This window comes from Pygocentrus nattereri, chromosome 10 (assembly GCF_015220715.1).
Source record: "Pygocentrus nattereri isolate fPygNat1 chromosome 10, fPygNat1.pri, whole genome shotgun sequence".
Lineage (NCBI taxonomy): Eukaryota > Metazoa > Chordata > Actinopteri > Characiformes > Serrasalmidae > Pygocentrus > Pygocentrus nattereri.
In genome coordinates this window covers 20,086,205-20,112,177 of record NC_051220.1, presented here as the reverse complement: position 1 = coordinate 20,112,177, position 25,973 = coordinate 20,086,205, and the positions used below count along the sequence as shown (strand labels likewise).

At 40.2% G+C, this 25,973-nt stretch overlaps 1 protein-coding gene across 2 annotated transcripts in view; it reads left to right on the top strand.

Moving 5' to 3' along the window:
* The window catches only part of itpka (inositol-trisphosphate 3-kinase A), a 33,860-nt gene extending 9,628 nt beyond the window's left edge, over positions 1-24,232 (top strand). Inside the window, exons 2-7 of one of the 2 annotated variants that reach the window (XM_017713452.2) lie at positions 2,972-3,068; positions 3,292-3,505; positions 15,630-15,834; positions 17,549-17,650; positions 18,271-18,342; positions 18,530-24,232. In XM_017713452.2, the coding sequence (XP_017568941.1) occupies positions 2,972-3,068; positions 3,292-3,505; positions 15,630-15,834; positions 17,549-17,650; positions 18,271-18,342; positions 18,530-18,766 (927 nt within the window). In that variant the 3' untranslated portion in view covers positions 18,767-24,232. Of the gene's footprint in view, positions 1-2,968; positions 3,069-3,291; positions 3,506-15,629; positions 15,835-17,548; positions 17,651-18,270; positions 18,343-18,529 lie in introns of both variants that reach the window. The other variant, XM_017713451.2, reaches the window with a different exon arrangement.
* The last annotated feature ends 1,741 nt before the right edge of the window (positions 24,233-25,973 follow it).

Sequence of the window (25,973 nt, the reverse complement as noted above, 5' to 3'; positions counted from 1 at the left end):
CATTACATTTTAAATGAAATACTAGTTATGAGGTTGAAGTGCAGAATGACACCTGTAATATGTGGGTACTTAGATCTACACTGGGTAAACTATATGAACATTATAGCCATTTTTATAGCCTAGGTGTCATTGCTCCATTAGTGCATGTTAAAAAGCGCTAACATAGGCAACAAAGTTAGGAAGCAACAATGTAGAGATTAGCAATAGTAAACAAAATGTCAAAGCACAGAACTCCACACTAGAGAATCATGAAGAATAACTGTTACATAGATTAAGAACACCATCCATGACGTAGGCATAAACATGTCAAAGATTCTCATAAACAGAAGAGTACACCAGCATTACCTCAGTGGGTTTACCACAAGATACAAGTCTGGTAAGCCTCAATAAGTAGAGAACATGATGGTAGGTTGCTAAAAAAGTACAAAACAAAGCCTGTAGAGAGGTCTTATGGACGGGTAATATGAAGATTTTCATGTACTAGAAAGATGGAATGAGGAAAGTGTGGAGGAAAAAAAAAGGAACTGTTCATGTGGCAATGTATACCGCATAACGTCTGGTTATGTATACAGGTTGCAGACTTCAGGAAGCCACAACTGCAGTGGATTTGCAACAAGTTACTAAACATGACAAGTTCATTTAAGATGGATGTTTTCATGATTGGGTGTAAAAGGAGCATTCACAAAAGGCTCAGTCGCTACTCAGAGAAAACTGCATGAGAGAACAGTACAACAGTTTAAGAACAGCATTTTTCACCACACGACCGCAAGAAATTTGAGATCAATAGACCATAACAATATCAAAGGATTCAGAGAATCCAAGGCCAACAACCAATATTAAATACTCATGACCTTCGATTTTCCAGATTCCACTGCATTAGAGACCAACATGCTTCTGTAATGGATATGAGTTTGAGACTATTTTGGACTATTTCTACAAATGTAAGTTAAGACTCTACTATGCAAAGTGGAAGTCATATATCAACAACACCATTAATGCTGAGGGTTACATATGCATTTTGGAGCAACATATGCTGCCATCTAGATGACATCTTTTTCAGGGACATCCCTGCTTGTTTAAACAAGACACTACCAAGCCACATTTTGCTCATGTTATAACAGCAGCCCAGACCTGTCTCCCGTTGAGAACATGAACATGGTGCATTATGATGTGCAATGTATGACAATAGAGATCCTGGACTGTTGAGCAGTCGAAGTGTTATACGAAGCAAGCGAAGGAAAAAATTCCCTTTTCCCTTTTTTGAAGATGTGGGACAAGTCACATCAAATTTAGAATGGCATAAATATGCAAATGATTGTGTTAATTAGTTGACACATTACATATATTTTCTTTCTACTGTCTTCAATTGATTCAGTTGATTGCAGGCCAAAAAGGACATGCAAATCATTGCTGACCTTTTTTGATTTAAACTTTTCCTACTGTCTCAACATTTTTGGAATTGGGTTTGCACTTAGGGTCTCCAGTCCAGGGGTAGGACATGTATAATAAAACTGTGACAGCTATATGGTTTACCCAATATGTAAATACCTTAAAATCAGAGTAGACATTTTGGCCCTTTATCTTTGTAATGCAGAGCCAAAACAACAACAACAACAACAAAAAACCTGTTACTGTCCAATTACTTATGCATGTGGCAACCAGGCTGTGAAAATGCTAATTAAATTATTTCAGTGCAAAACGATTGCTGTGCTGGCACTGGATTTAAACAAACCACCATGTGTGATTAGTTGAAGTGCCAAGTGTTTCTGTGGCTCTTAACTGCTGTCTGTGTCACACTGCCGCAGTCAGATAGTCACGCAGGGAACACAAAGTCATCTTCAGAAGACACTGTCAGTGCTGAATGTGGAACATTTCACAAGAGCTCGTCTCTAAGGCTTCAGTGCAGAACTCTGCCTCTAGATTTCCAGAAACTAATTACTACTAATATTTACATAATCTCATTGCTTTAATGCTGCTTGAATGTTCATAGTAGGGGTGGCCCAGGTGGCCTAACCCTCCTGCTAGAGACCTACCTTGCTGCTGGTTAATTCCACACTTAATTAACGCACTTGAACCCATTAATCAGGGTCTTCAAGAACAACCTGTATTATATCCCAAGTGTACTCTTACTGACTGTGTTGTTGAAACTTCCTATTTCATGCTCAGTGCTATGAATTTATGATACAGTTCAGTTTTCTCTCCTTATTCCAAACGTAATCGATCAGCCAAGAGAGGTTTGCTTCTTTAGTTTGAAACTAACAAGTAATAGAACCAACAGTTACCATTGTGCTAACAGAAGCACACCAAAGTCCCCAGGGTCCTATGTACCCTCAGTTCTTTATATGATACATCATGACTTAATATGACATTAAGAAAACTTGCAAAAGGATTCCCCAGGTTACGGTTAGGGTCTTGGGGCCACACTTACCCCCAGCTGAGATAAATTTTTGTGTTAGCCCTTATCTAGCTAACTAGCAAGTTATGGACTAGTTCACTACATTAAGCCCAGTTTGAAGGTGGCAAATGAAATGTCATATATTTGAAATATTAGTTAATACATAAAATTAATGTTGCATCAGATGATCAATGATATCCGTGTAAAACAGTAATAGCAGCATGTTGAAACATGAATTTAATTTACTACAGATAACAATGTCATACAGTACCAGAAACCACATGAGCAAGTCTGTTTGAGATTGCTTAAGAGCTTAGTGCAATTTGAGGCATATGAGTGATGATTCGGTCATGCAGTTTGCACAATGCTAATTGCGTAACTATCAGCATTCCATTATGTTACCTACATTAACCTTACAGCACCAGTGCAAAGGTACAGAAGAAAACTTCAGATTCCAAACATGTCTTTCCTGATTGACGACACTTGATTGAAGGTTAATTTGTATAAATTAGATTTTTGTCCAAACCTTCTCTTTAGGGTTAATTTACAAGTACTGTTTTATTTGTCTCTCAGCAGGCCAAACCCTGGTGGAAGTTGAAGACTGTTGTCCACTGGCCCTTTGTTGCCTCACAGAGGAAGAGGCTGTCCTGGGTCCAGTTAGCAGGTCATAAAGGTAGGATCAGTTTCTCACTAAATAAATGTAGTGCTGTTAGACAGCACAAGTGTCTTCTAAACTGTGTGCCATGTGTTTTATTTTTGCTATTATATGAAAGAGTGCTCTCCAGAGTCCCAGTACAGGGTTTTAAAAGCTAAGGCTTTGATGAACCTCAGTTCCAGCATTGGTAGCTCTTTTTTGTTCCATTTCTTTTGGCTTATGTGTATGCGTTTGGGGGCAGGCAGCTTCAAGGCAGCTGAAGAGGGCACTATCCTGAAGAAATACTCAGAGAATGAGAAGCTGTGTTTCGAGCGCTTGAGAGATGATGTGCTCCAGCGCTTCGTGCCGGCCTACCATGGCATTGTGGAGAGAGATGGAGAGCTCTTCCTGCAGATGAGTGACCTGCTGGTAAACTTTGACGGACCAAATGTCATGGATTGCAAGATGGGAATGAGGTAGAGTCTATATCATCCAATCATCTGTTCTCTTTGTCATCTGTTTTGTCCTCCATTCACTTTGACTATTTTATTGATTTTTTTTTCCAATTTGGATTTGAAATTAGTTAGTGTTATTGCGCTTCAGTTTGACAGACACTTGTTTACTTGAAGTGTGCTGTATAAATAAAGATGAGTAGGGAAATTATAAATGTGTTTCAGTCCGAGATTTACATTTTTAATAAGCCATTCTCTATGTCTTTTTCCAATAATTCCTTCAGGGTTTAAGAAGTTAAGTTGCTCCCTGAAGACTATCAGGTGATCAGATTAGAAACAGATTAAAAATCCAAGTGTTTGTTAAGGGCACTGAAAGAGCACTTCAGTAAAAGAAAATAAAGGGTGAAGGAAGTCATTAGATGAATGCCTTTGGTATCAGCCATCATGATTACAGTATTTAACCAAAGGATATTGATAATTCGGCACTCCCATAACATATGGAGCTGTACAAACTGTTCCATTATTATACTTGTGGCAATTAGGATCTGCATACAGATTGATTTATAGTCATCTCAAAGGGCTGATACAGACTGAAGTGAATAACTTGGCTTGCTGGGTTTCTTTAGGGAAAGCGGTCTTGCATCATCCTGTTAGAGAACAAACTGTGTTAAGTTGGAACACTGCGATTGGATACCTTTGAGCCAAATGACCAGAACTAGATTTGCCATATGTTGTGTTTCAGGACAATATCAACTTTCTGTCAGTTTTTAGTTTGGAAAATGTACAAGCCTTTACACTGGGTGAACATTTTAAAAGATTGATAACATGGATCCCTGATGGGATATGTAAATGTAATTAGGTGTAAATTATAAGAGAAATTTTATGATGACCAGTGGACTAATAGAAATGGTCCAAAAATAGAGATGCCATTAATGTGATACTAGGTATCAGTACTGGGTCAATATCAGCCGAATGTGCTGGATCCTAAGGGAGAGCTGGCAGGGAGGCAGGGGACGGTTGCTCTAGACCTGTCCTTTTTGCGGCAAGGGGGGGTGGGGGGTCAAACATGCAAACGAATGAATGAATGGATGAATGAAAATATACTAAACATAGTTCTGTTAGATGTTAGTTGTACATATGCTACGGTACTAACTAAATGACAGAATAAGTTACAATCTTTTCAGAGCAGACTTGTTTTTGGTGTAACTCACCCACAGGCAGTTCACAAGTTCCTTATTATGTTAAATGTATCACTGAAAACTTGAGACGGTAATGTAGGCTACAATGAAAACTGCCAGTTACTCAAAACAGCTCAAAAACAGTCAAAGCTGCATGCAGCACATTTCATTAATACAGTAGTTAGCCAAGTTAGCAGCTCATATTTTTGCAATTTACTTTTTTGCAGCATTATCATCTTCATATGCTTTTTACAGCTGCAAATGCCTTCCTTTTTATTCTATATCCATATATCTGCATTTAGTCAATCTCTCAAGGGTTCTTCACTATGAATTTGAGGTTTTTTATGTGTGTATGTTAAGCCTTTGGTAATGAATGTTTAAGAACCCTTTAGTTTTATAGCCTACTTAATGCCTCACTCATTCTGTCCTAGAAGAAGTTCAACAAGGAGCGCATCTCTGTCTCTTCTGTAATCATTTTCTTCATATGTATCCTGATTCTGTGCTCTTTGTAAAATTAGGGGGTGTGAAGAGAGGAGAGAATCAATCTAGCTACAATAACATCACAATAGGAGAAGAAGCACAATAACACAATAACACCACAATAACATCACAATAACAACAAGCCAACAAAAAAGAACAAACAGTGGCTCAAGCAGCTGTTTAACCAGCTGTCAGCATTAGATAGCTAGTTAATGCCAATGGTTACACAAACGTTAGCTTTGAGAAGCTCATGTTTAATGTCATTAGGGCTGTAGTCAAGACCACCTTTGTCAAGTCCAAGACACGTCCAAGACCGATGAGTGCAATGATGTGTTAAGACTGAGTTGAGACCAAAGGGGTCCAAGACCATGTCATGAATAAAACCCAAAAACCGAGTCCTTTTAAAGACCAGGCCCTAATTAGTCTTTATCTCCTTTCAGTACAATTTACTGGAAAAATATTTAAAGAATTTTCTTTCCACAAAACAATACTGTATCTACAAAATAACTCATCGTCTGCTCTGAATGAATACAACTAATCCTTATTCTAAATGAACATGACTAAAAACAACAGCCTATTTGTTTTTGTCTCGATAGCTTAGGTCACTTAATTTACTTGACTTTTTTTAAGTAACCCTTTTTAATATCAATATCTTCTGGTTCTTTTCATAGAAATGAAAGTCAAAATGAACTGTTCCTATCAATAACACCATCCATCAACAACCTTTCCTGTCCTTTTACCTGCTTAGATCATCTTCATTTACCTGCTTAGATCATCTTCCCCTGACTTTTTAAAGACAACTGAGTTTATATAGATGTAATCTGATGGAAATGTGAACGGTTTTGTATAAAATCTTTGTAGAATTGTGAAAACTTGAAATGGTTCTCATCTGTGCAATACTGCTAGGATCACTGCCATCCAGTCAGATTTTGGCAACATACTTTTCAGTCCGTAAACAGCCTTCCTACCTCACATCACAAACCAGATTAACTCTGATTATTGACATTAAGCTACAGATACGGTTAGCTTGCTAGCTAGCTAGGTGCAAATGTGTGCCTTTGGGTACATTTAGCAACAGTTAGTGAGCAAAACAGTCAGATAAACATGTGAGGCTATCAAATTTAGTAAAAAAAAAACATTTACATGGAAGACATAGCCAACTGTATAAACAAATGTTTGAGTTCGCTTGGCTTCCTCATTCTGACAGCTGCTGGTTTTCTGACTACACCAATTAGACCATCTTCCTCGCTTTAAATTGCTTCAGATTTAACAGAATAAATAACAGCACATAACCCAGGCTTGCTGGGGTATACTGAAAAGGAAACACATCTATTTGAGTCAACACATCATACAATAGCAGAAATGACTTGTGAAATCAGCAGAACAGTAACAGATACGAGGAAGACCGTTTAAACGTGCGGCGGCAAGAAACGAATGAACTGTGGCGGCAGAGGTTTAAGGTTATTTCTCACCGTGGTTTATCACACTGAAGAGTTCAATGGCTTCTACAAAGATTTTATACGAAACGGTTTACATTTCCATCAGATTACAGCACCGGAGTAGTGATGGGATTTCCAGCTCTTTTTAGAGAGCCAGTTCTTTTGGCTCAGCTCACTAAAAAGAGCCGACTCTTTCGGCTCCCAAGTGGCTCCTCAGATTTTTTGTTGCTTAAATTGATTTATTCCCAAATTATGTATAAAATGAGTTAATAATGTAAAAACATATATCAAATGTTTATGGCTTTATTTATATACCCTTATATTTATATACCCTATTTATATACCCTACTGCTTGTCTTTTCACTTCTAACTAATGAAGGTTATCCGTGGAGCCTGCTTTAACTTTGCACAGTCCATGCTCTGCCTTTGAACTGTCCATCACATTAAAATGTGTCCAAACTTTACTACGTTTCCCATCACTCATTTTCCTCACCTTTCCAGCGTACAGTCCGTTTTACTATGTAAGAGGTTTGCGGGAGACTCTTCCCCCTCCCTCCTGTTCATGTGCTCTCTGTGCTGTGTGTGTTTGTACGACCCATCACTACACCGGAGCTCAGCTCTGTTTGCCATTGAGATGAACTAAAAGCTGCTGAAGCTCCGCTCCGGTCCAGTTTAACCCCTGGGTAGCTGTGTGCAACTCAGCGCACTCTGGTGATGGTTAAAAGAAAGAAATCGTTTTTAAACGGTAGCTGGATCCAGTGGCACTGGACCACGGGTCATGATGGACCTCACTAATCGAACTGGGGGCACTTCAAAAGACTAATGAATACATGTCTTATTGATACTCATTGTGATTGTTACTTGGTTAAGTTATAACCTCCCTCACTTAAAAACTCCATTACATTTACAGCATTTGGTAGTCGGTCTGGAAAAGAGAATTTGATCATTTTACACAGGTAGGCCAAGGTGGTGTTAGGAGTCTTGCCCAAGGACTCTTACTGGTATAGTGTAGGGTGCTTGCCCTGGTGGGGGACTGAACCCCAGTCTACACTGTAGAGGTGTTAACCACTACAGTATACCAATCAAAGTGGTTTGATCCTCCATGGTGCACATTTATGGTGTAACATCTACATTGCTGGTTATAGATGGCAGTTAGTGGCTGGCCACTGGTTAAAATGAAACCAAAATCAGTATTTCACAAATGAAAGGAGCAGAGAGAGACAGACAGAAGGGAAAAAGAGGGCAGGCAAGATTCATTTCTTTCAGAAAACAAGTGACCATAAATTGCCAAACTCAATATGTTATAGTAGCGTGAGCTGGACTAGCTAACTAGCTTCATTTGTAAATACAACAAGCTGATAATGAAGCGCAAAATTGGATTCAGTGCAGCAAGTAAGTTTTTGTTAACATAGCTAATGTAACAGACAATGTTTCTGCAATCACAATTCAGTGAAGTTCAGCCTCAGCTCAGCAGCTAACCTGTGAAACGCGCACTGTTAGATCCAGAAGCAGCCACAATCACTAAGGGAGAGAGACAGCAGCACCTCTGCCTTTACTGAGGCAACTGAAGACATGAGACAAGATAGTTAATAGGTAACCAAACAACCATTTGTTGAGCAGTTTTAGTGTAAAAGACAGTAAATACATAATATTGCCAAAAGTATTCACTCACCCATCCAAATCACTGAATTCAGGTGTTCCAATCATTTCCATAGCCACAGGTGTATAAACCAAGCACCTAGGCATGCAGACTGCTTCTACAAACATTTGTGAAAGAATGGGTCGCTATCAGGAGCTCAGTGAATTTCAGCATGGTGCTGTGATAGGACGCCACCTGTGCAACAAGTGCAGTCGTGAAATTTCCTCACGTCAGTGGTGTTACAACAACCTGGAAGCGATTGGTAGTGACAGCAACTCAGCCACGAAGTGGTAGGCCACGTAAAATGATAAAGCTGGGTCAGCAGATGCCGAGGCACATAGTGCACAGAAGTTGGCAACTTTCAATCGCTACAGATTCCAAACTTCATGTAGCCTTCAGATCAGCTCAAGAACAGAGCGTAGAAAGCTACTTTTGGCAATATAGTGTTTAAATGTATTTTAAAAGTATGTCTTTTAAACCTAATTACATTTATTAATTATTTTGACCGAAGGCCAAGTTTACATCTAATTCTTACTAAACTAAAGCAAGATTGATGATTCAGTGCACACCTACCTTATTGACTGTCAGCTATTTAACCTTTAATTCCATACCAACCACCCTCATGAAGAAAAACAGCATAATAAACACATAAAAATTCTTGCTTGGGAAAGAGGGCACCTGAGCACACTACTGCCACACCCCTGGTTGTACCAATGGCTGAGACCGAGGCAAGCCTGAGTGCAGATGCTATAAAGTCCAAGACCTATCAGAGACAAAAAACAGCACAGACCAGAAATCATTTCATGCTGGTCTAAGCTCATCTGGTTTTGGTTTAACTGGCTACCCTAGCATGGTCATGCTGGCTGACCAGCATACCAGCATCAAAATACAACATATTCTTGTCTATTGATTCAATAATAGTTTGAAAGTATAACCTGCTACACAAAGCCAAGGTACTTGCAGATGTTGCAGCTGTTTATCATATAGTTTTAAATGAGTAGCAGGATGCTTTACCACATGCAACGCCAGTGCAGTTTAGTTTCATGTAGGTTTCAAGCAGCTAAAGTTGCCTGAAAGTTTCATTGTGTAAATTTCCGCACTGCTCAAACAAATTTACCGTGCCAATGATGCAAGAGTTTGCTGTAACATTCACATTTTATTTCCCCAGTTTTAAATGATATTAAAGATGTGAATCTGTGGATTATGGAATGAATTAACTATTGACAATGTAATGCTAATTGTAACACAGTGTACAATGAGTCAGGTTGGGGTGTATGTTTGTGTGAGTGTAGAAGTCTGCGTGTGGCGTGTTGCTTCAATCTGCTAAACACCTGTTTAGGCACTCGGTCTGCTTCCTGTGGAGGCCGAGGGTGGGGCTAAAGCTCATGAAGAGAGAGGCCCTTCACAGCCAACAACTCAGCCACATGTTTCCTGTATAGCACACGTACTCCGTGCCTCCACACAGTCTCTCACACACACACGCGCATGCGGGGCGTCCCTGAGGGCTTCCTTCTCACACACTTCTCACACATCTCAGACACACACTTACAGACATTTTGTCTGAGGAGTCCCTTGTTGACTTCCTCTTTTCACACACAGGAAGTAAAAAAAGTTCAAGAGAAACTGAAAGCCACACACTGAAACACCAATAAATAAGAACCTCAAAGCAGCACAAAAATAACTCTAAAGTCTTTAAAGTAATCACCGTCTCCAGTAAATGTTTTAGCCAGCACCATGGCTCTAGTCAATGTGCCCATTTTTAAGGCTAAAATTTCACAACATCTATTAGTAAGTGTGATACTTTGCTACTGTACATATCCTCTCAACATCTCAACTGTTGTGAGTAGACCTTTGACTGCACTGTGAATGCAGTGATTTTTTTAACTGTAAACTTTTGCTCCAGGCCAGAGATGGGTGGAGTAGCCTAAATCCATACTCAAGTAAAAGTAATGACTTAAGCAAAAGTAAAAGTACCTTCCCAAAAAACAACTCAAGAAGTTCAAAAGGTATCAGGTCTGAAAACTGTACTGAGTAATACTGAGTACTGAGTAACTTGCAGAACTGCAGTGGAATGTCTTAGTCCACCCATGAGTTAGAACTCAATAATGTAAACAATCATGTTGTAAGATTTTGCACTTAACTTGGTCAAAAATGTCATAAATCCAAATAATATAATAACTTGCCCAAAAATGTAATACACTGTCTAAACCGATAATGTAATAAGGTTTATCTGGTAATTGAATACATTCTTACATTATTGAGAGTTTTAAGGTTGACCATATGAAATACTTTACATCATTGCAAATAATGGAAGGTACCACTGCTGGCCCTCTGGTCGTGTTCTGGTGAAATTTGACTGATTTCCTGTTTTTCTCTATTATAGATCTAATTTCTTTCATCTGATTTTAATGAGACTTTATTTTGTCCATATTAGGCAAGTTACAGTTATAACTAGAGCCAGTCTCACAGTAAGTCTTACAAGTGGTGGCTTTTTCTGAAGTAAGAATGAACTCTTCTAAGATTTTTCAATCTTACACAATCCAGCATCTATCAGTATAGGAACTGAACATTGTTAGGCTCAGTTCTTCTCTTTTTCAGATCCTTTTGGTCTAAAATAAAATGCTAAAGCTTCACAGACAGAGATGTGACCAATCACAAAGCTGAACAGGTTTTGACACCAATAAAACATAATGAGAAGAGGAATTAGTCATTAAATATAAATTACTTACAAGCAACAAGTAGAGGAAACAGTGAGTAGATTTACTTACTGATATATTTGAGTAGAAATAAAAGTACTATAGTTTAAAATTACTCAGGAGAGTACAAATCCATCAGTATCTTACTTACGTACATTTACCTGAGTAAATGTAACTAGTCACTACCTGCCTCTGCCCCTGGCCACAGTCCACTTATGACTGACCATCCTATTTGCAACAGTCCATAATAGACTCTTTTCTTACTGCCTTCAGAAAAACCAGGGGTGTAAAAAAGTATGGAGAAATTATACCTAAGTGAAATAATGGATACTTGGTCCAAAGTGTTAATTAAAAGTGGAAGTATGGAGCGAGGACTATACTTTGAATGTGATGAGGTGAAGTGGGCAGAACTGGTCTGTGCAAAAAGACAAATTAACCTAGTTATGGGCTGTTTCCTTTGCTCACAAAATAATATGAAAGTATAGCAATGAAGTTCAATTAGTGTTTTCCAACCCTGCAGATAACAACCTAAAAATTTGAGTTTAATGACTCACCACTGGGACTGTTTTTAGTGTATCACATCCAAAAGATTGTAACACAATAGGTGTATTCTAAAGAAAGATATGCATATATTTACCATAACTTCTACAGCAATGGTGGTACTATTCAGTGAATCCTGGGAGGGGTGAACACTGCATATGTGAACCTCTAGAGAGGTAAAATATGTTTAATTAAAGCTAACTAAAGAACACTAACCAGTAAGAATAAGAATAGGAATTGGTAATGCAAAGAACCAAGACAATGATTATGTACTGAATTGATTGATCTAACTGATTTATGCAAACCTAGGGGTACTCAATTCTGGTCCTAAATGTGTACTACCTTGGAGAGTTCAAATCCAACACACCTGGCTCTAATATTCAGATGCCCCTGAAGGCCCTCTTTAAATGGAACAGGTGTCTTAGATTGATGGTAGATCTCCAGGACCAGGACTAAACAACCCCAATGTAACCTTTTTTCAGCTCTAGACTCAAATCAAATCAAATCAAATTTATTTGTGTAGCGCTTTTTACAATGGATGTTGTCACAAAGCAGCTTCACAGAATTCCAGAAAAGACAAAGTTTTAGCAAGAATGTAAAACCCCCTGGTGGGCAACAGTGGCAAGGAAAAACTCACTCAGAACTGAGGAAGAAACCTTGGGAGGAACCAGGATCTCCAGGGGGGACGCATCCTCCTCTGAAGACATGCTACCTACAAGTGATTATACTACTAATATTAATAGCAGTAGTATTAGTAGTAGTAATAGCTAGGAGTCTATGAAAACATCAGTGTAGGGTGGACAGCTAGTCCAAGGTAGGTGGCGGTAGCTGGGGCGTGGGCAGCTGGTCTGAAGTAGGTAGCAAGAGGGCTCGACAGTCAGTCGTCCTTCAGTGTCCGGCCAGATATGTGGGTGGTTGTATACTCTGAAAAGGGAGAGGGAATTAGTTTTATTCTGTCTGTTTGTATGTAAAACAGGGGATGTAAACATTTCCAGAGTGTGGCTAATGACTCCGGCAGATCTGACTATGACAGCTTAACTAAAAGGAGAGAACCAGAAGGACACACAGACACGAGAGCACTCTGAAACAGTTTGGCATCCCTCTGCTCCACCATCCACAAACCTGAGTGACCGCATGCGAACAGCGGGACGACAGCACCAGCGTCTCAGTTTACTATAATTCCCTGTGTCCATGTGTCAATATGGAATTTAACAGGCAGCCAATGAAGTGATGATAGCACTGGACTGATATGATCAAATTTTCTAGTTTTAGTGAGGACCCTGGCTGCGGCGTTTTAGTTGAAGTTTGCTTAGATTCCTGCTCGTACATCCTGACTGTAGTGCGTTACAGTAGTCTAGCCAGGATGTAATAAAAGCATGTACTAGTGTTTCTGCATCACGCAGAGACAGGGCATTTCTTATCTTGGCAGTGTTGTGAAGATATAGAAAAGCTGTTCTAGTGATGCTGCCTATGTGTTGATCGAATGATAAATCTGAATCAATTATGATGCCAAGTTTTTTTGCTGCTGAGCCAGGTGTGGCTGGAAAGTCAACGAGATTTAAAATTCATCCAGCCATCCTCTAAGCCGCTTCTCTGTCAGGGTCGCGGGGGGATGCTGGAGCCCATCCCGAGATTTAAAATTAGATCTGGTAATTTATTTCTTGCTAATTTTGGACCCAGAAGGAGAACCTCTGTTTTATTACTGTTTAGTAGGAGGAAGTTCTGTAACATCCAGCCTTATACGTCTTTTACACAGTCCTCTATTTTCTTTAATCTGTATTTGTCATCAACCTGGGCTGATATGTACAGTTGAGTATCGTCTGCATAACAATGAAAGTTAATGCCATGGTTACATGTGCCTAACGGTAACATGTATAGAGTAAATAATAATGGTCCTAAAATAGAGCCCTGCGGAATTCCAAATCTCACTTTTGAATAATTGGAAGATAAATTGTTTACACTGACGAACTGATATTGTTCTGTTGGGTAAGATTGGAACCGTGATAGGGCTGTCCCTGTGATTCCAACCATGTTTTCTAACCTTTCTAGGAGAATTTTGTGGTCTATTGTATCGAAAGCTGCGCTGAGGTCAAGTAGCACTAACAGGGATACATAGCCTTGATCAGAAGCAAGAAGATCATTAGTTATCTTAACTAGAGCTGTCTCAGTGCTGTGATGTGGCCTGAATCCAGATTGGAATTTTTCATATCATATATATGGTTCTTATGTAGAGATGAACTAAGTTGTTGGGCCACAGCTTTTTCTAAGATCTTTGATATAAATGGTAAGTTAGAAATAGGCCTGTAATTAGACATCAAGATTTGGTTTCTTGATCAGAGGTTTGATAACTGCTAGTTTAAAAGCTTTGGGTACATAGCCCGGACTAAGGGACGGGTTTACTATAGTTAAAAGAGGGTTTATAATGACTGGCAGTACTTCTTTGAGTAATTTTGAGGGAATTGCATAGAGTGTGCAGGTTGTCCAATTTGCAGAGGAAATAATCTCTAGCTCTAGCTGTGGGAGTGGGTGAAAAGTTTCCAGGCTCTTTTCTACAATTGTGTTTTGTTTTATATCCATCATCATAACATGGATATATGTTGATTAGGTTGTTTAAATGGGCTGATTGAGTTTTTCTATGATTAAATTTAGTTTTAATTCAGGGTAAAGACACAGTCTCAATAAAGTTGAACCTGGGTGACGCCTCAAGGCGGATTTATCCTTCGCAGTTTAGCCTGTCTCTCTGAGGCCTGGTCCCGGCTCTGGACAGCAGCTGTTTACACTACTCTGCCGACTAACTAAAATACTATGAGCTATGCTGCAAGAAAGTAAGGCAGCACCCTCCTGCGTGGGGTGGACACCATCCCTACCTATAAGACCAGGCTTGCCCTCAAAACGCAACCAATTATCTATAAAGCCCACTTGATTTTCGGAACACCACTTGGACATCCAGCAGTTTAACAATGAAAGCCTGCTGTAGGTTTCTGCACCACACTGCATTGGGATGGGGCCAGAGCAGATTACGGCATCGGACATCATCTGGGCCTGTTTAATCACCTCTCTAATATTACCCTTAGTTATCTAGGACTGCCGCAGATGAATATCATTAGCCCCTACATGAATGATTATCCTCGAATATTTCTTATCAGCTAACAGTCTAAGGTTGCAACTAATGTCCGGCGCTCTGGCTCCCGATAACCATCTAGCTCTTACTGCTGGTGCCCCTAAAGGAGTAGCTAATTTCACGTCTCAGACAATCGAGTCTCCATTAACCAGAATACTTTTAACAGGCTCCACAGTGGGTGCTTCACTGAGCGGGGGAAAACACGCGAATCAGAGGAGCATGGTTTTCTGGTGGGCTAGCTTTGGCCTCAGCGTTAGCATTAGCCTTAGCTTTCCGGCTAGACTGCCAAGTGGTCACCCATTCACCCCGCTGTAAGGGCTCTAATGCCGGAGTCAAGGGGGTGCTAACTCTCCCTAGGGCACCCGGAGCTGCTAACACTGAATCTTGTTGTCTATCCCTTAATAAACCCCAGATGCGCACCTCTAGCTGGTCCACCTTCTCCACCAGAGAGCTAACTAGCTGGCACTTTGCACAAACACAGCCACTATCATTATCACTAGAGGCGGAAAAGGGGGTTAAACTAAACATGCCACACTCTGAGCAGACAAAACAACCAGCAGAAGCCATGATATTTCAGGTACATACCAGTTTTGGTTGATTTAGAAGCTTATAGCACAAAATGTTGCCGCAGACTGGATAGCGAACCCATCTCTTCTTCCCTGCTCAAAGTCCTAATGTCCTCATACAGTAAAAATGCCCTGATAAAAATGCTTCCTAGCAGTTGCTTAGCCTCACCCCTTGTGCAGATTCTACATTCAATTGATAGGTTAACACCTTTTTTAATTACAACATATTTACTGTGATTTGAATCTAATGGAAAGTTATTGTTGTGCTTACAGTTTTGTTTTGTACAAAAAAAATTATCTACACTTAATGGAGTAGTAAATAGTAAAATGTTACTAATAGCTGTCAACATGAAGTGTTGGGCATGAAATGTTTACCTGCTGTAAAAAGCTGCGCCAGATTGCTCAGCAGGCCTTGTCAGGCTTCTTCTCAGCAGCATGCCGTTAAGTGACTCATGCCTCCCTGTGGGTTTTTCTCTCCTCTTCTGTCAGGACGTATCTGGAGGATGAGCTGGTGCGGGCCCGGGAGAAGCCCAAGTTGCGCAGGGATTTGTATAATAAGATGCTGGAGGTGGACAGAGAGGCCCCGACCCCTGAGGAGCAGAAGCAGCAGGCTGTGACCAAACCACGCTACATGCAGTGGAGGGAAAGCCTCAGCTCTACCAACACGCTGGGCTTCCGCATCGAGGGCATCAAGGTACCTGCACCAAAGGGGGTAGTTTCCTTTAGGGACAGCAGGACATATCATACCTACTTTCTGAACCCCACACTTTTAGAGTTCCAAAGATTCGGAGGAAATTGCTTACTAGTGTAGGTCTACTTTTGCTGCCTAATTGACGTAATAAAGAAAATACAAATGGAATAATGATATGGATTAACTGAAATCATCCATCTGAAATAGAAATGGTTTAGTGAACTATAGCTATGCTCAAGCTCCATTCCATCCATAATTACTCTCTTAACCTGCACAGACAGGAAACAAACATGTGATGAGGGTGCTTTCCCTGCTGGAGTAGTGTGGTACAAACAGGATACAGTGGAATTAATTATTCAGTTCATGTTGGCCTAAATGTCAACATAAAGGTTATGCTGCAAATATTAACGTCCAATAATTGTACGATCGCCATCTGACACAAAGTCATTACTGTGTCTATTCCTTCCAACAAGCAGAAACCATTTATGACTTTGCATTTCAGAGAGGAAATGTATTACTGTAAGATATATATTTACAGATGGGTGACAAATAAAAGGAAAAAACTGAATTAATAAGTGGAGAAATATAACAAGTGCAAATGCTTTCAGACACATGTACAGGATACAGTTGAGCAATTAACATTCTACAATGCTCTGTATCGTTTGTAAAAATGCTGAGCAGGCCCACTTGACCTTGATTTTAGATCAAGATCACAACAGGGAAATATCTAACTGACTTTGAAAGAGGATTCATTATTGAAGCACAGACAGGATCACAGGAAGCAGGGGTGCTGAGGGGGCTGCATCTCTTCCAGATTTCAGAACTGTTTAACTACAACTACTAAAAACCATAATGGATCAATACCAAAGAACACAACTTTAAAATATTTTGAGTATAGCAAAGACCCATGTGAGCTTTTTGCAGAAAAATCTGCAGTATGCACAGTTAAAGTCAGCGCTGCATTTTAGACCCAAGTGAGTCATAGCCTGTTGGGTGTATAACCCAACTGTTGGGTGTATAACACAAGCAAAAGTGGTTGACCTAATATTCTTTTAAAAACATTTTGTTTTAACCAACATAACCAACATTCTCTCCCACTCCCATCCATTGTTTTCAGCCATTATAATAATTTGGCACTAGATGTGTGTGTGTGTGTGTGTAACTTGACTAAGAGCATGATAAGTGTTCTTTTTTTGCTCACAACAACAATCTAATTGGTCTTTTGCATAAAAAAAAACACTAAAAAAAAACACAGGGCAGTGGGCCACCAAGATCAGAGGTGAGAAACACTAATATAAATCATACACTGTGGCCTTTGTAGTCACCTGGTCTCAACCCAGGTGAACATATATGGGAGGTTTTGGAGTGACATGTTAGATAGCATTCTCTTCCACCTTCGAGCACCTCTACCATCTCCAGAACACTACCTGAGGGAATATCTCTTGAACGAATGGTGTTTTATTCCACCCACACAGTGCAAGAGACTTGTAGAATCTATGCTGTGTTGGTCCAGCACCTTACTAAGACAGGTAGTGTTGTTTTTTCCTTTAATTTGTCAGTTATCGGTATGTATATACAGTTATATGGAAAGGTTCAGGCACCCCTGTGAAAATGATGTTTTGTTGATTTTCTAAGTGAAAGTGAAAAACACATGCAAAATTACTTTATATATATATATTGATTACAATGTTAAATTTTCACCTGATTTCTATTCCAGAAGGCAGATGGAACCTGTCACACAGACTTTAAGAAGACACGTTCGAGGGAGGACGTCACACAGGTCTTCATGGACTTTGTCAGCAGGAATGGAAACATAATTGTGTGTACAACCAGTGCAACCTGTTTAGTCAGCTGCTACAGCCACACTGACATTCTAACCAATCTTCTCCCACATCAGATTAAAGGGCAAGAGCTATATTTAAATTTAAAGCCTACACATTTTACTACCAAAATTCTGGTCAGTTTACTCCATATGCATCGTATTCTGATTTTATGGCCTGGACAAATATTACAGTGATCACTATAGATTGCCCTTTCTTTCATTTTAGATCTATTTAATGTCTTCATATCATGGTAGAACCAGTCTATTTATATCTAACCAAGCTCTAAAAGATAAAATATTTTAGCATGAGGTGAGTTGACCATTGGCCAGTCTTTTTATACATTTGAAATACATGTTACGGGGGGTTAGAAATAGGACAGGAAACTTGATAAAGACCATAATTCTGACCACTGTTGAAGTGTAGAGCTGGTACAGAAAATGTGCAGAAAGATATCATCACCAAAAAAAACAGCAAAGTTAAGAACAAATAGGTCGCATTTACAAAACCGCTTTGTCTAATGAGGACACATGCTGTGCTTATTCTTCATGGCCACTGAACATCTTCAGCGTAGTTATTGTTTCATGCTGAGTTTCTCCCTCATGTCTGCCTCTTACAGAGCTCCTACATTAGGAGGCTAGAGGATATCAGACAGACTCTAAAGGCTTCAGAGTTCTTCATGAAACACGAGGTAAACAATTTTTTTCCTGTGCTTTTGTTCCTCGATTACATGTTATTGTTTTCAGAGGCTAGCTTATTTCCAACTGACACAAGGCATCTGAAACCGAATACACACCACACAACAAAGCGCTGAGGTAGGCGCTGCCAAGGAACACAAACGTCTCAAAAAACATGTTCCAAAACGCTTTGTTTTCAAGGTCATTGGGAGTTCGTTGCTGTTCATCCACGACCACACAGAGCGAGCTGATGTTTGGCTCATTGACTTTGGGAAGACCACGGCTCTACCAGAAGGACAGATACTGGACCACTGCAGACCCTGGGAGGAGGGGAACCGAGAGGATGGATATTTATGGGGCCTTGACAATCTGCTTCATACCCTTGCTTCACTAAACACAGAGTGTACACAACTTGGTGTTCACACAGAGTGTTCATAACGAACCTACTCTCCAGTCTCTCAAAGAGCTTTAGGGGACAGATGGACCCTGTTGCAGTGTGCTATGGACAGATGTGATGTGACGATTCCCTTATTTACAATGTTGAACTGTAAAGTCACTCAGTCTGTATAGTCAGAGCAGATTCTGACTCATCAGCTGTTTGTCTCCACTCGCCTCTTAAAATGAGTCATCATCCAGCAGAGCTGGTCATGAATTGAATTTAGAGCCTCTTATTTTTAGATATTAGATAGAAATTCTCATGATAATTTACAGAAAACATAGGCAACATTCAGTACCTCTGTTTGTCAGCAGCCTCAATTCGAACGATCAGACCTCCATCATCAACACTATAATTACACTGTCAGGCCATGTGAAGACCAGGCAGCCGACAATGTACAATAGACCTCTGAGAACATGCTGTCATTTTGTAGTTAGTGATTAGCGTGTTGATGAGCCTTGGGTCCGATCTATTTTTGTTCATAGGAAATATGAATAATCATGACCACCTCTGTGGTTAACAGGAGTAGAACCCATACTCAAGTAAAAGTATTGATACTTTAGCCACATTAAAGTAAAAGCAAAAGTAAAAGAACTTGAGTGGAAGTTCAATTCAAAACACTACTGAAGTACTGAGTAACGTAAAGAACCGCAGTGCAACTTCTTACTACATCCAGCGTCTATCGGAATAGGAACTGAAGCGTGATAGCTGCTGTTCTTCTTTTGGGGTCCTTGTGGGAAATGCAGAAGTGTGTCCAGTCATGAAGCAGTACAGACACTGCGAACTACAACACGAAAAAGCAAATAGTAACTAAATGTTAATGATTAAAATAGTAAAGTAAAAAATAGATTTGTCACAAATATACTTTGAAGCATTTAAAAATACCTCGGAAACAGCAAATCGATGCATGAGTAATGAACCCCCCAAGTTTCAGATAACTCCACCCCTTTTGAGAAACTGTGAAAAATTGTTGAAAAATGGAAGGGACACTTTAGACCGTTTGGAAGTGTGGCCACTGTGACACACAAAAAAGCAAAAAGAAAGCAATACTGCTGTGTCTTTCATCTTCACTTCACTGTAGCCCATTCCGATCAGAATAACGCAGGTTAAACACCTTTAAAGGGAATCTGGGCTGTTAAGACTGATATACCTTAAAATAATGTATGTCTAATATTATTAAACAATGACAAATAATACTTTTTAGTTTGGTTTATTTGCCATTGTTTAATAATATTAGACTAAAAAGTTTGGTTTATAGGACGTTGCCATTGTCACACTGTGATGATGTCACATGGTTGCAATGGAGTCAATGGTACGGAAATAAGACACTCAAAGTTTTGTTGGGTTTGGAAAGGCTGAATGACATATTGTGTTAAATCCTACCTTTAGTGTGTTAAATCCTACCTAGCTCACTGTTCCTCGCTCAGTAGAAAAGACAGAACAACCGTTTGATGTCACAGAAAATGGCATCTATTGGTATCTATTGGTAGAGGAACTGTCTCTGCTTTTTATGAAAAATAAAGTCTTTTGCTTTATACAACATACTTATACAACACAAATGTAAACTGACTAAGTTTTCATGATCCATATAGACATATAGGCCTACAGTTACGTGAGCAGAAACGTCTCCGCTGAGTACTGACTAGCGAGATGAAAGCGTCCAAACCAAACTTGTCCACTCATACACTCGTATCGAAACGGGAAAAGAGTAAACAAAATTAAAACAGAAACAAAATGTGTTCACATGCTTTAAAGTACAATCAGACCTCATCTGACCAGACTTGGGTGCATTTTAGGGAAAAGTGTGAATGAAATGTGGGCCAAAGTTTATCCAGATAAGATCTGAACTGGAAACAGATTCAAGTGCCACATGTAACCAGATTTTGTAAAGCTGAAATAATCTAAAAAATACAAATATCAGCACATTATGTGAAGCTTCTAACTGGACAAAACATTACTCTTCTCATAAGCATCCTCCACTCGTCATTGTGTTACATACTCTTTAATGAGACTAAAGAACTTAAATGTAGAAAAGTAACTTAAATGCATTTTTCACAGCATGTGAATCTTGTTTCTGAATCACTTGAACACAATATTGTTATACTATTATTTTGATAGTTTTTAAAGATATGTTAAAACTTCTTTTCAAAACTATATACTTCAGTTTTTAGTTAAAATGGCTTTAGGCGCTTTGAAACTTTATTTTAACTCAGTAAATGGAAGTAAATGGTACTTACCACTCTGTTTTGGAGGTTAATTGACAAGTTCAAAAATCTGTACATTGTGTTCTGTGTGCGTTTCCCCCCGAATATGCAAGCTACATGCAAGCTAACACTCCTGCACACGGAACTGGCAACATAACCTCACCACAATACCATGTGAAAACAGCAAGATTGGTCAGGAGTGGTAGCGGCCTTGACAGTGAGAAGCCACAGTTTGAGGAGATGATGTGTTGTAACAGTGTTGTTGTAATGTATAGTTACAGTAAAATCCTTACTTGTACGTCACATTAATTAAAGGAGCAGTGTGTAAGATTTTGTGGCACCTAGCGGTGAAGTAGCGGTGCAACTAACTGAATACCCCTCCCTTTCCAAACATGTAGTACAACCTATGATGGCCAGCAAGTTTCCTCTTCTTTGATGCCTTCCTTGCTTTTTATTGTGCTAAATAAATGTCAAAATTTTGGTTTTCAAACTAACAAAATGATTAGCCAGCACCGGGAGTCTTCCAATGTGTGCAACAGAGCCACCAAATTCAAGCTGCCACTTCACCATAAAAACACGACAGGCACTCTCTAGAGCCAGTGTTTGGTTTCTCCTTTCTGGGCTACTGTAGAAACATGACAGCGCAACATGACGGCCTCTGTTGGAAGAAGATCTGCTCCCTACGTGATATGAAGGGCTCATTCTAAACTAACGAAAGACACAGCAGTTCATAGTTACAAGTGATTATACATGAATGAAAATGTGGTATTGTATACAATATTCCATTCTGCTAATGGATTCTCCTAAATCATTCCCACAGCACCTTAAAATGGATGTATCCACATGATTTAAATACACTGGACTGTTAGCTTATTTGTTAGCAATACTTACTGAGCTCATAATTCAAAGGACCCATTGATATGTGAAATTGTGCATAGAAGAAAATGTGTCACCCTTGGAATGTTTTTTCTTGACCTCCGGGTGTGACAGGGCAAAGCGTTACTCTTTTTTCCTCCATTAACAAAAACTGCTTCAGCCCAGATTTCCTGATTTGGAAATGTCTCCAATTGCAAAGTGAAGCAGAACCTCAGAGGTCTATAACCAAAAACCCATTATCATCAAACTGAAGAGGTACCTTGCTTTACTAAAAGTTTAGGCACAGATATTTAACATCCTCCTGTAAACTTACATAGTGTTGCTCTCATCAGATAAGAAATTCAGCTAAGGCAGACTGTTCAAAGTGCACAAGGAATACGAATGAACTACAGTCACACCCAACTGCAATGACAGCCAGCATCCAAGAAAGCTTACAGAATTCAGCTAGCGCACTCGCTGCCTCTGTCTTTAGCCAAGAATGGTGCTGTGCTCATGCTTTGTTTCTCAGCTGAAGATGTGAAATTAATCACTTGTTTGTGTGGGCCTTTTGCTTTTAGCACAAATGGAGACATAACAATGCAACTGATGACTGGTGTAATGTCCCTTGGCGAGTGTGCTGAAGGCTGGTTATGACTCATGAGCGAAGTCCCCACAGTGAACTAAGCTAGTAATAAGAAAGCATAGCAGGATGTATGGTAGCTTAGTCACCCTTTCCAGAATGCAATTGTATACAATCCTATAAGACTACAGATAATAACTAAATGCATGGGCCACTGGGGAAATAACTGTAGTAATAAGTGTTGTAGATCCAACTGCAGAAACTTGAAATGCAGGAAAGGTCATGTGGCACTACTTCACCACAACTGTACTCACACTACAACAGCAGAAATAGACCATGTGACAAACCACAAGGGCTTTTAGCCTTTACAGACTGCCCTTACACCTTCAGCTGTTGTAGTCCAGTGGTGATGAAAGCCAGACACAAGATTGACTACCTCTCCCACATCAGTCTGGGTTAAAAACAAAATGAAATTACCAACCCCCAGCCCACATTCACAGACCGTAGGACTCCTGCCAGACACATAAGACATTTTTCTTTTCGCTGTGTCTTTTTACTTTTTGACTCACTTCGGATTCCATTTCAGACTCGTAGACCACAGCACTGCAGAGTTTACTGTTCGCTTTCATGAGCAGCATTTCAAAAGCCAGGCTGCAGTCTAGGTGGGCTGTGTTTCTAGACTGCATCAAAGTCATCAAAAGTTGTTCCAATCAGAAACCTACCACTACTTGAGTATCTTTCCTATCTTCTCTTGGCGCATGTATCATAGCTTATGGAATACAGCAATGAATAGAATTTTGAGCTTCAGATGAGCGCAAATGATAATCTCTGCAGAGCTGTGGCCCAGAACCCAGTTTGACATGTCTGGCCCAAGTGTAGGCCTGGAGGACTGGAGCCCATCACAGTTTCCCAGCTGATTTCCAGTATACCTAACTCATTAGCGAGATTTAAATTGGAACTCTATTCTATCTTTGCTTCTTTGGTACATTCTTCCTGCACCAAACCAATGACATGAAACTCTGATTGGCTAATGGCACCATGTGCAACTTGGTGGTCAGCAACTAAGTTCCAAGCTTGCGCCAAGAGATGAAAAAAACAGAGGGTCAGTTGAGGTTTGCAGAGAAATGTCCATTGGAAACAGGTCGCTATGGCTGGTCAGGTCCAGGTACACTCGACCAGCTCAAACTCTGCCCCTACTACTACATCTGGTAATTACCTGATAAGTTTAATCAGGGAAATCAGCAAACTGTGCTAGATTCCTGCACTGCAGGGCTGAAGCTGGTAACCCATTTCACGAATGCATGAATCTTGTTTTTCAGCCTCTCTCCTGGCTGTGTCTTCATAATGTTTCATCTTTTAAAGCAGTACTGTCTACGAGTGTCCCATTACCAGCCCATGAATATCTAGTAATATAGTGTGTGGGTTTACGTAGGTCTGGGGTTTTTGACCATGATGAGACCTCTGATCCTAACAGTTTTTCTCTTAAATATTCCTACTTGAAGATCAAACTAGTATGCAACAAATCAGTCTGTGAACACAAAATGTTAGTATGTTTCTGATGATTTATAGAGCTTGTGGTGCAAAATGATATTGAGAATAATTCTGTTGATTAATTAAAACTTTGCTAAGTTTCTGTGGTGTTCAGCATTAAGTGTAAAGACATGGGCAGCAATCTGCATTTCTGTATTCATATGAAAGTATTTTTCAAGACAGATCGGACAAATCTTACCTTGAAACACTATTGTTTTTAGGGATCAGGTGGAAGTATTTCTTGTCACAGAATGTACATATTTTAGAGTTTCTCATAATAAAAAGCTTGAAAAATTCAATGTTTTTCTGTTCCTATATGAGTCCAGTGCAGTTCATCATACTTGGTTATCTAGATGTTTTACGGTCTTTTGATTTTCTAATAAATGTGCTGTGTCTGGAAAAAGAAATAGAAAAGAAAATGGACAGAAACAGACTGACAGAGATATACACTGCTCAAAAAAATAAAGGGAACACTTAAACAACACAATAAAACTCCAAGTAAATCAAACTTCTGTAAAATCAAACTGTCCACTTAGGAAGCAACACTGATTGACAATCAATTTCACAGCTGTTGTGCAAATGGAATAGACAACAGGTGGAAATCATTGGCAATTAGCAAGACACACTCAATAAAGGAGTGGTTCTGCAGGTGGGGACCACAGACCACTTCTCAGTACCGATGCTTTCTGGCTGATGTTTTGGTCACTTTTGAATGTTGGTGCTGCATTCACACTCGCGGTAGCATGAGACGGACTCTACAACCCACACAAGTGGCTCAGGTAGTGCAGCTCATCCAGGATGGCACATCAATGCGAGCTGTGGCAAGAAGGTTTGCTGTGTTTGTCAGCGTAGTGTCCAGAGGCTGGAGGTGCTACCAGGAGACAGGCCAGTACACCAGGAGACGTGGAGGAGGCCGTAGGAGGGCATCAACCCAGCAACAGGACCGCCAGAGCCAGAGCCCTGCAAAATGACCTCCTACAGGCCACAAATGTGCATGTGTCTGCACAAACAGTTAGAAACCGACTCCATGAGGATGGTATGGGGGCCCGACGTCCACAGATGGGGGTTGTGCTCACAGCCCAACACCGTGCAGGACGTTTGGTATTTGCCAGAGAACACCAGGATTGGCAAATTCGCCACTGGCGCCCTGTGCTCTTCACAGATGAAAGCAGGTTCACACTGAGCACATGTGACAGACGTGACAGAGTCTGGAGACGCCGTGGAGAGCGATCTGCTGCCTGCATCATCCTTCAGCATGACCGGTTTGGCAGTGGGTCAGTAACGGGCTGTGCTCGCCAGAGGTAGGCTGACTGCCATTAGGTACCAAGATGAGATCCTCAGACCCCTTGTGAGACCATATGCTGGTGCAGTTGGCCCTGGGTTCCTCCTAATGCAGGACAATGCAAGACCTCATGCTGGAGTGTGTCAGCAGTTCCTGCAAGATGAAGGCATTGAAGCTATGGACTGGCCTGCCCGTTCCCCAGACCTGAATCTGGGACATCATGTCTCGCTCCATCCACCAACGCCACATTGCACCACAGACTGTCCAGGAGTTGGCGGATGCTTTAGTCCAGGCCTGGGAGGAAATCCCTCAGGAGACCATCCGCCACCTCATCAGGAGCATGCCCAGGCATTGTAGGGAGGTCATACAGGTACATGGAGGCCACACACAATACTGAGTCTCATTTTGACTTGTTTTAAGCACATTACATCAAAGTTGGATCAGCCTATAGTGTGTTTTTCCACTTTAATTTTGTGTGTGACTCCAAATCCAGGCCTCCATTGGTTAATAAATTTGATTTCCATTGATGATTTTTGTGTGATTTTGCTGTCAGCACATTCAACTTTGTAGAGAACAAAGTATTCGATGAGAATATTTCATTCATTCAGATCTAGGATGTGTTATTTGAGTGTTGCCTTTATTTATTTGAGCAGTGTAGATATAGGTAGGTAGGTAGGTAAACAGATAGATCTATTTGACAGATCAGATTGATAGAGTAATAGACAGAGACTGACAGGCTAACAGACATGTATAGACAG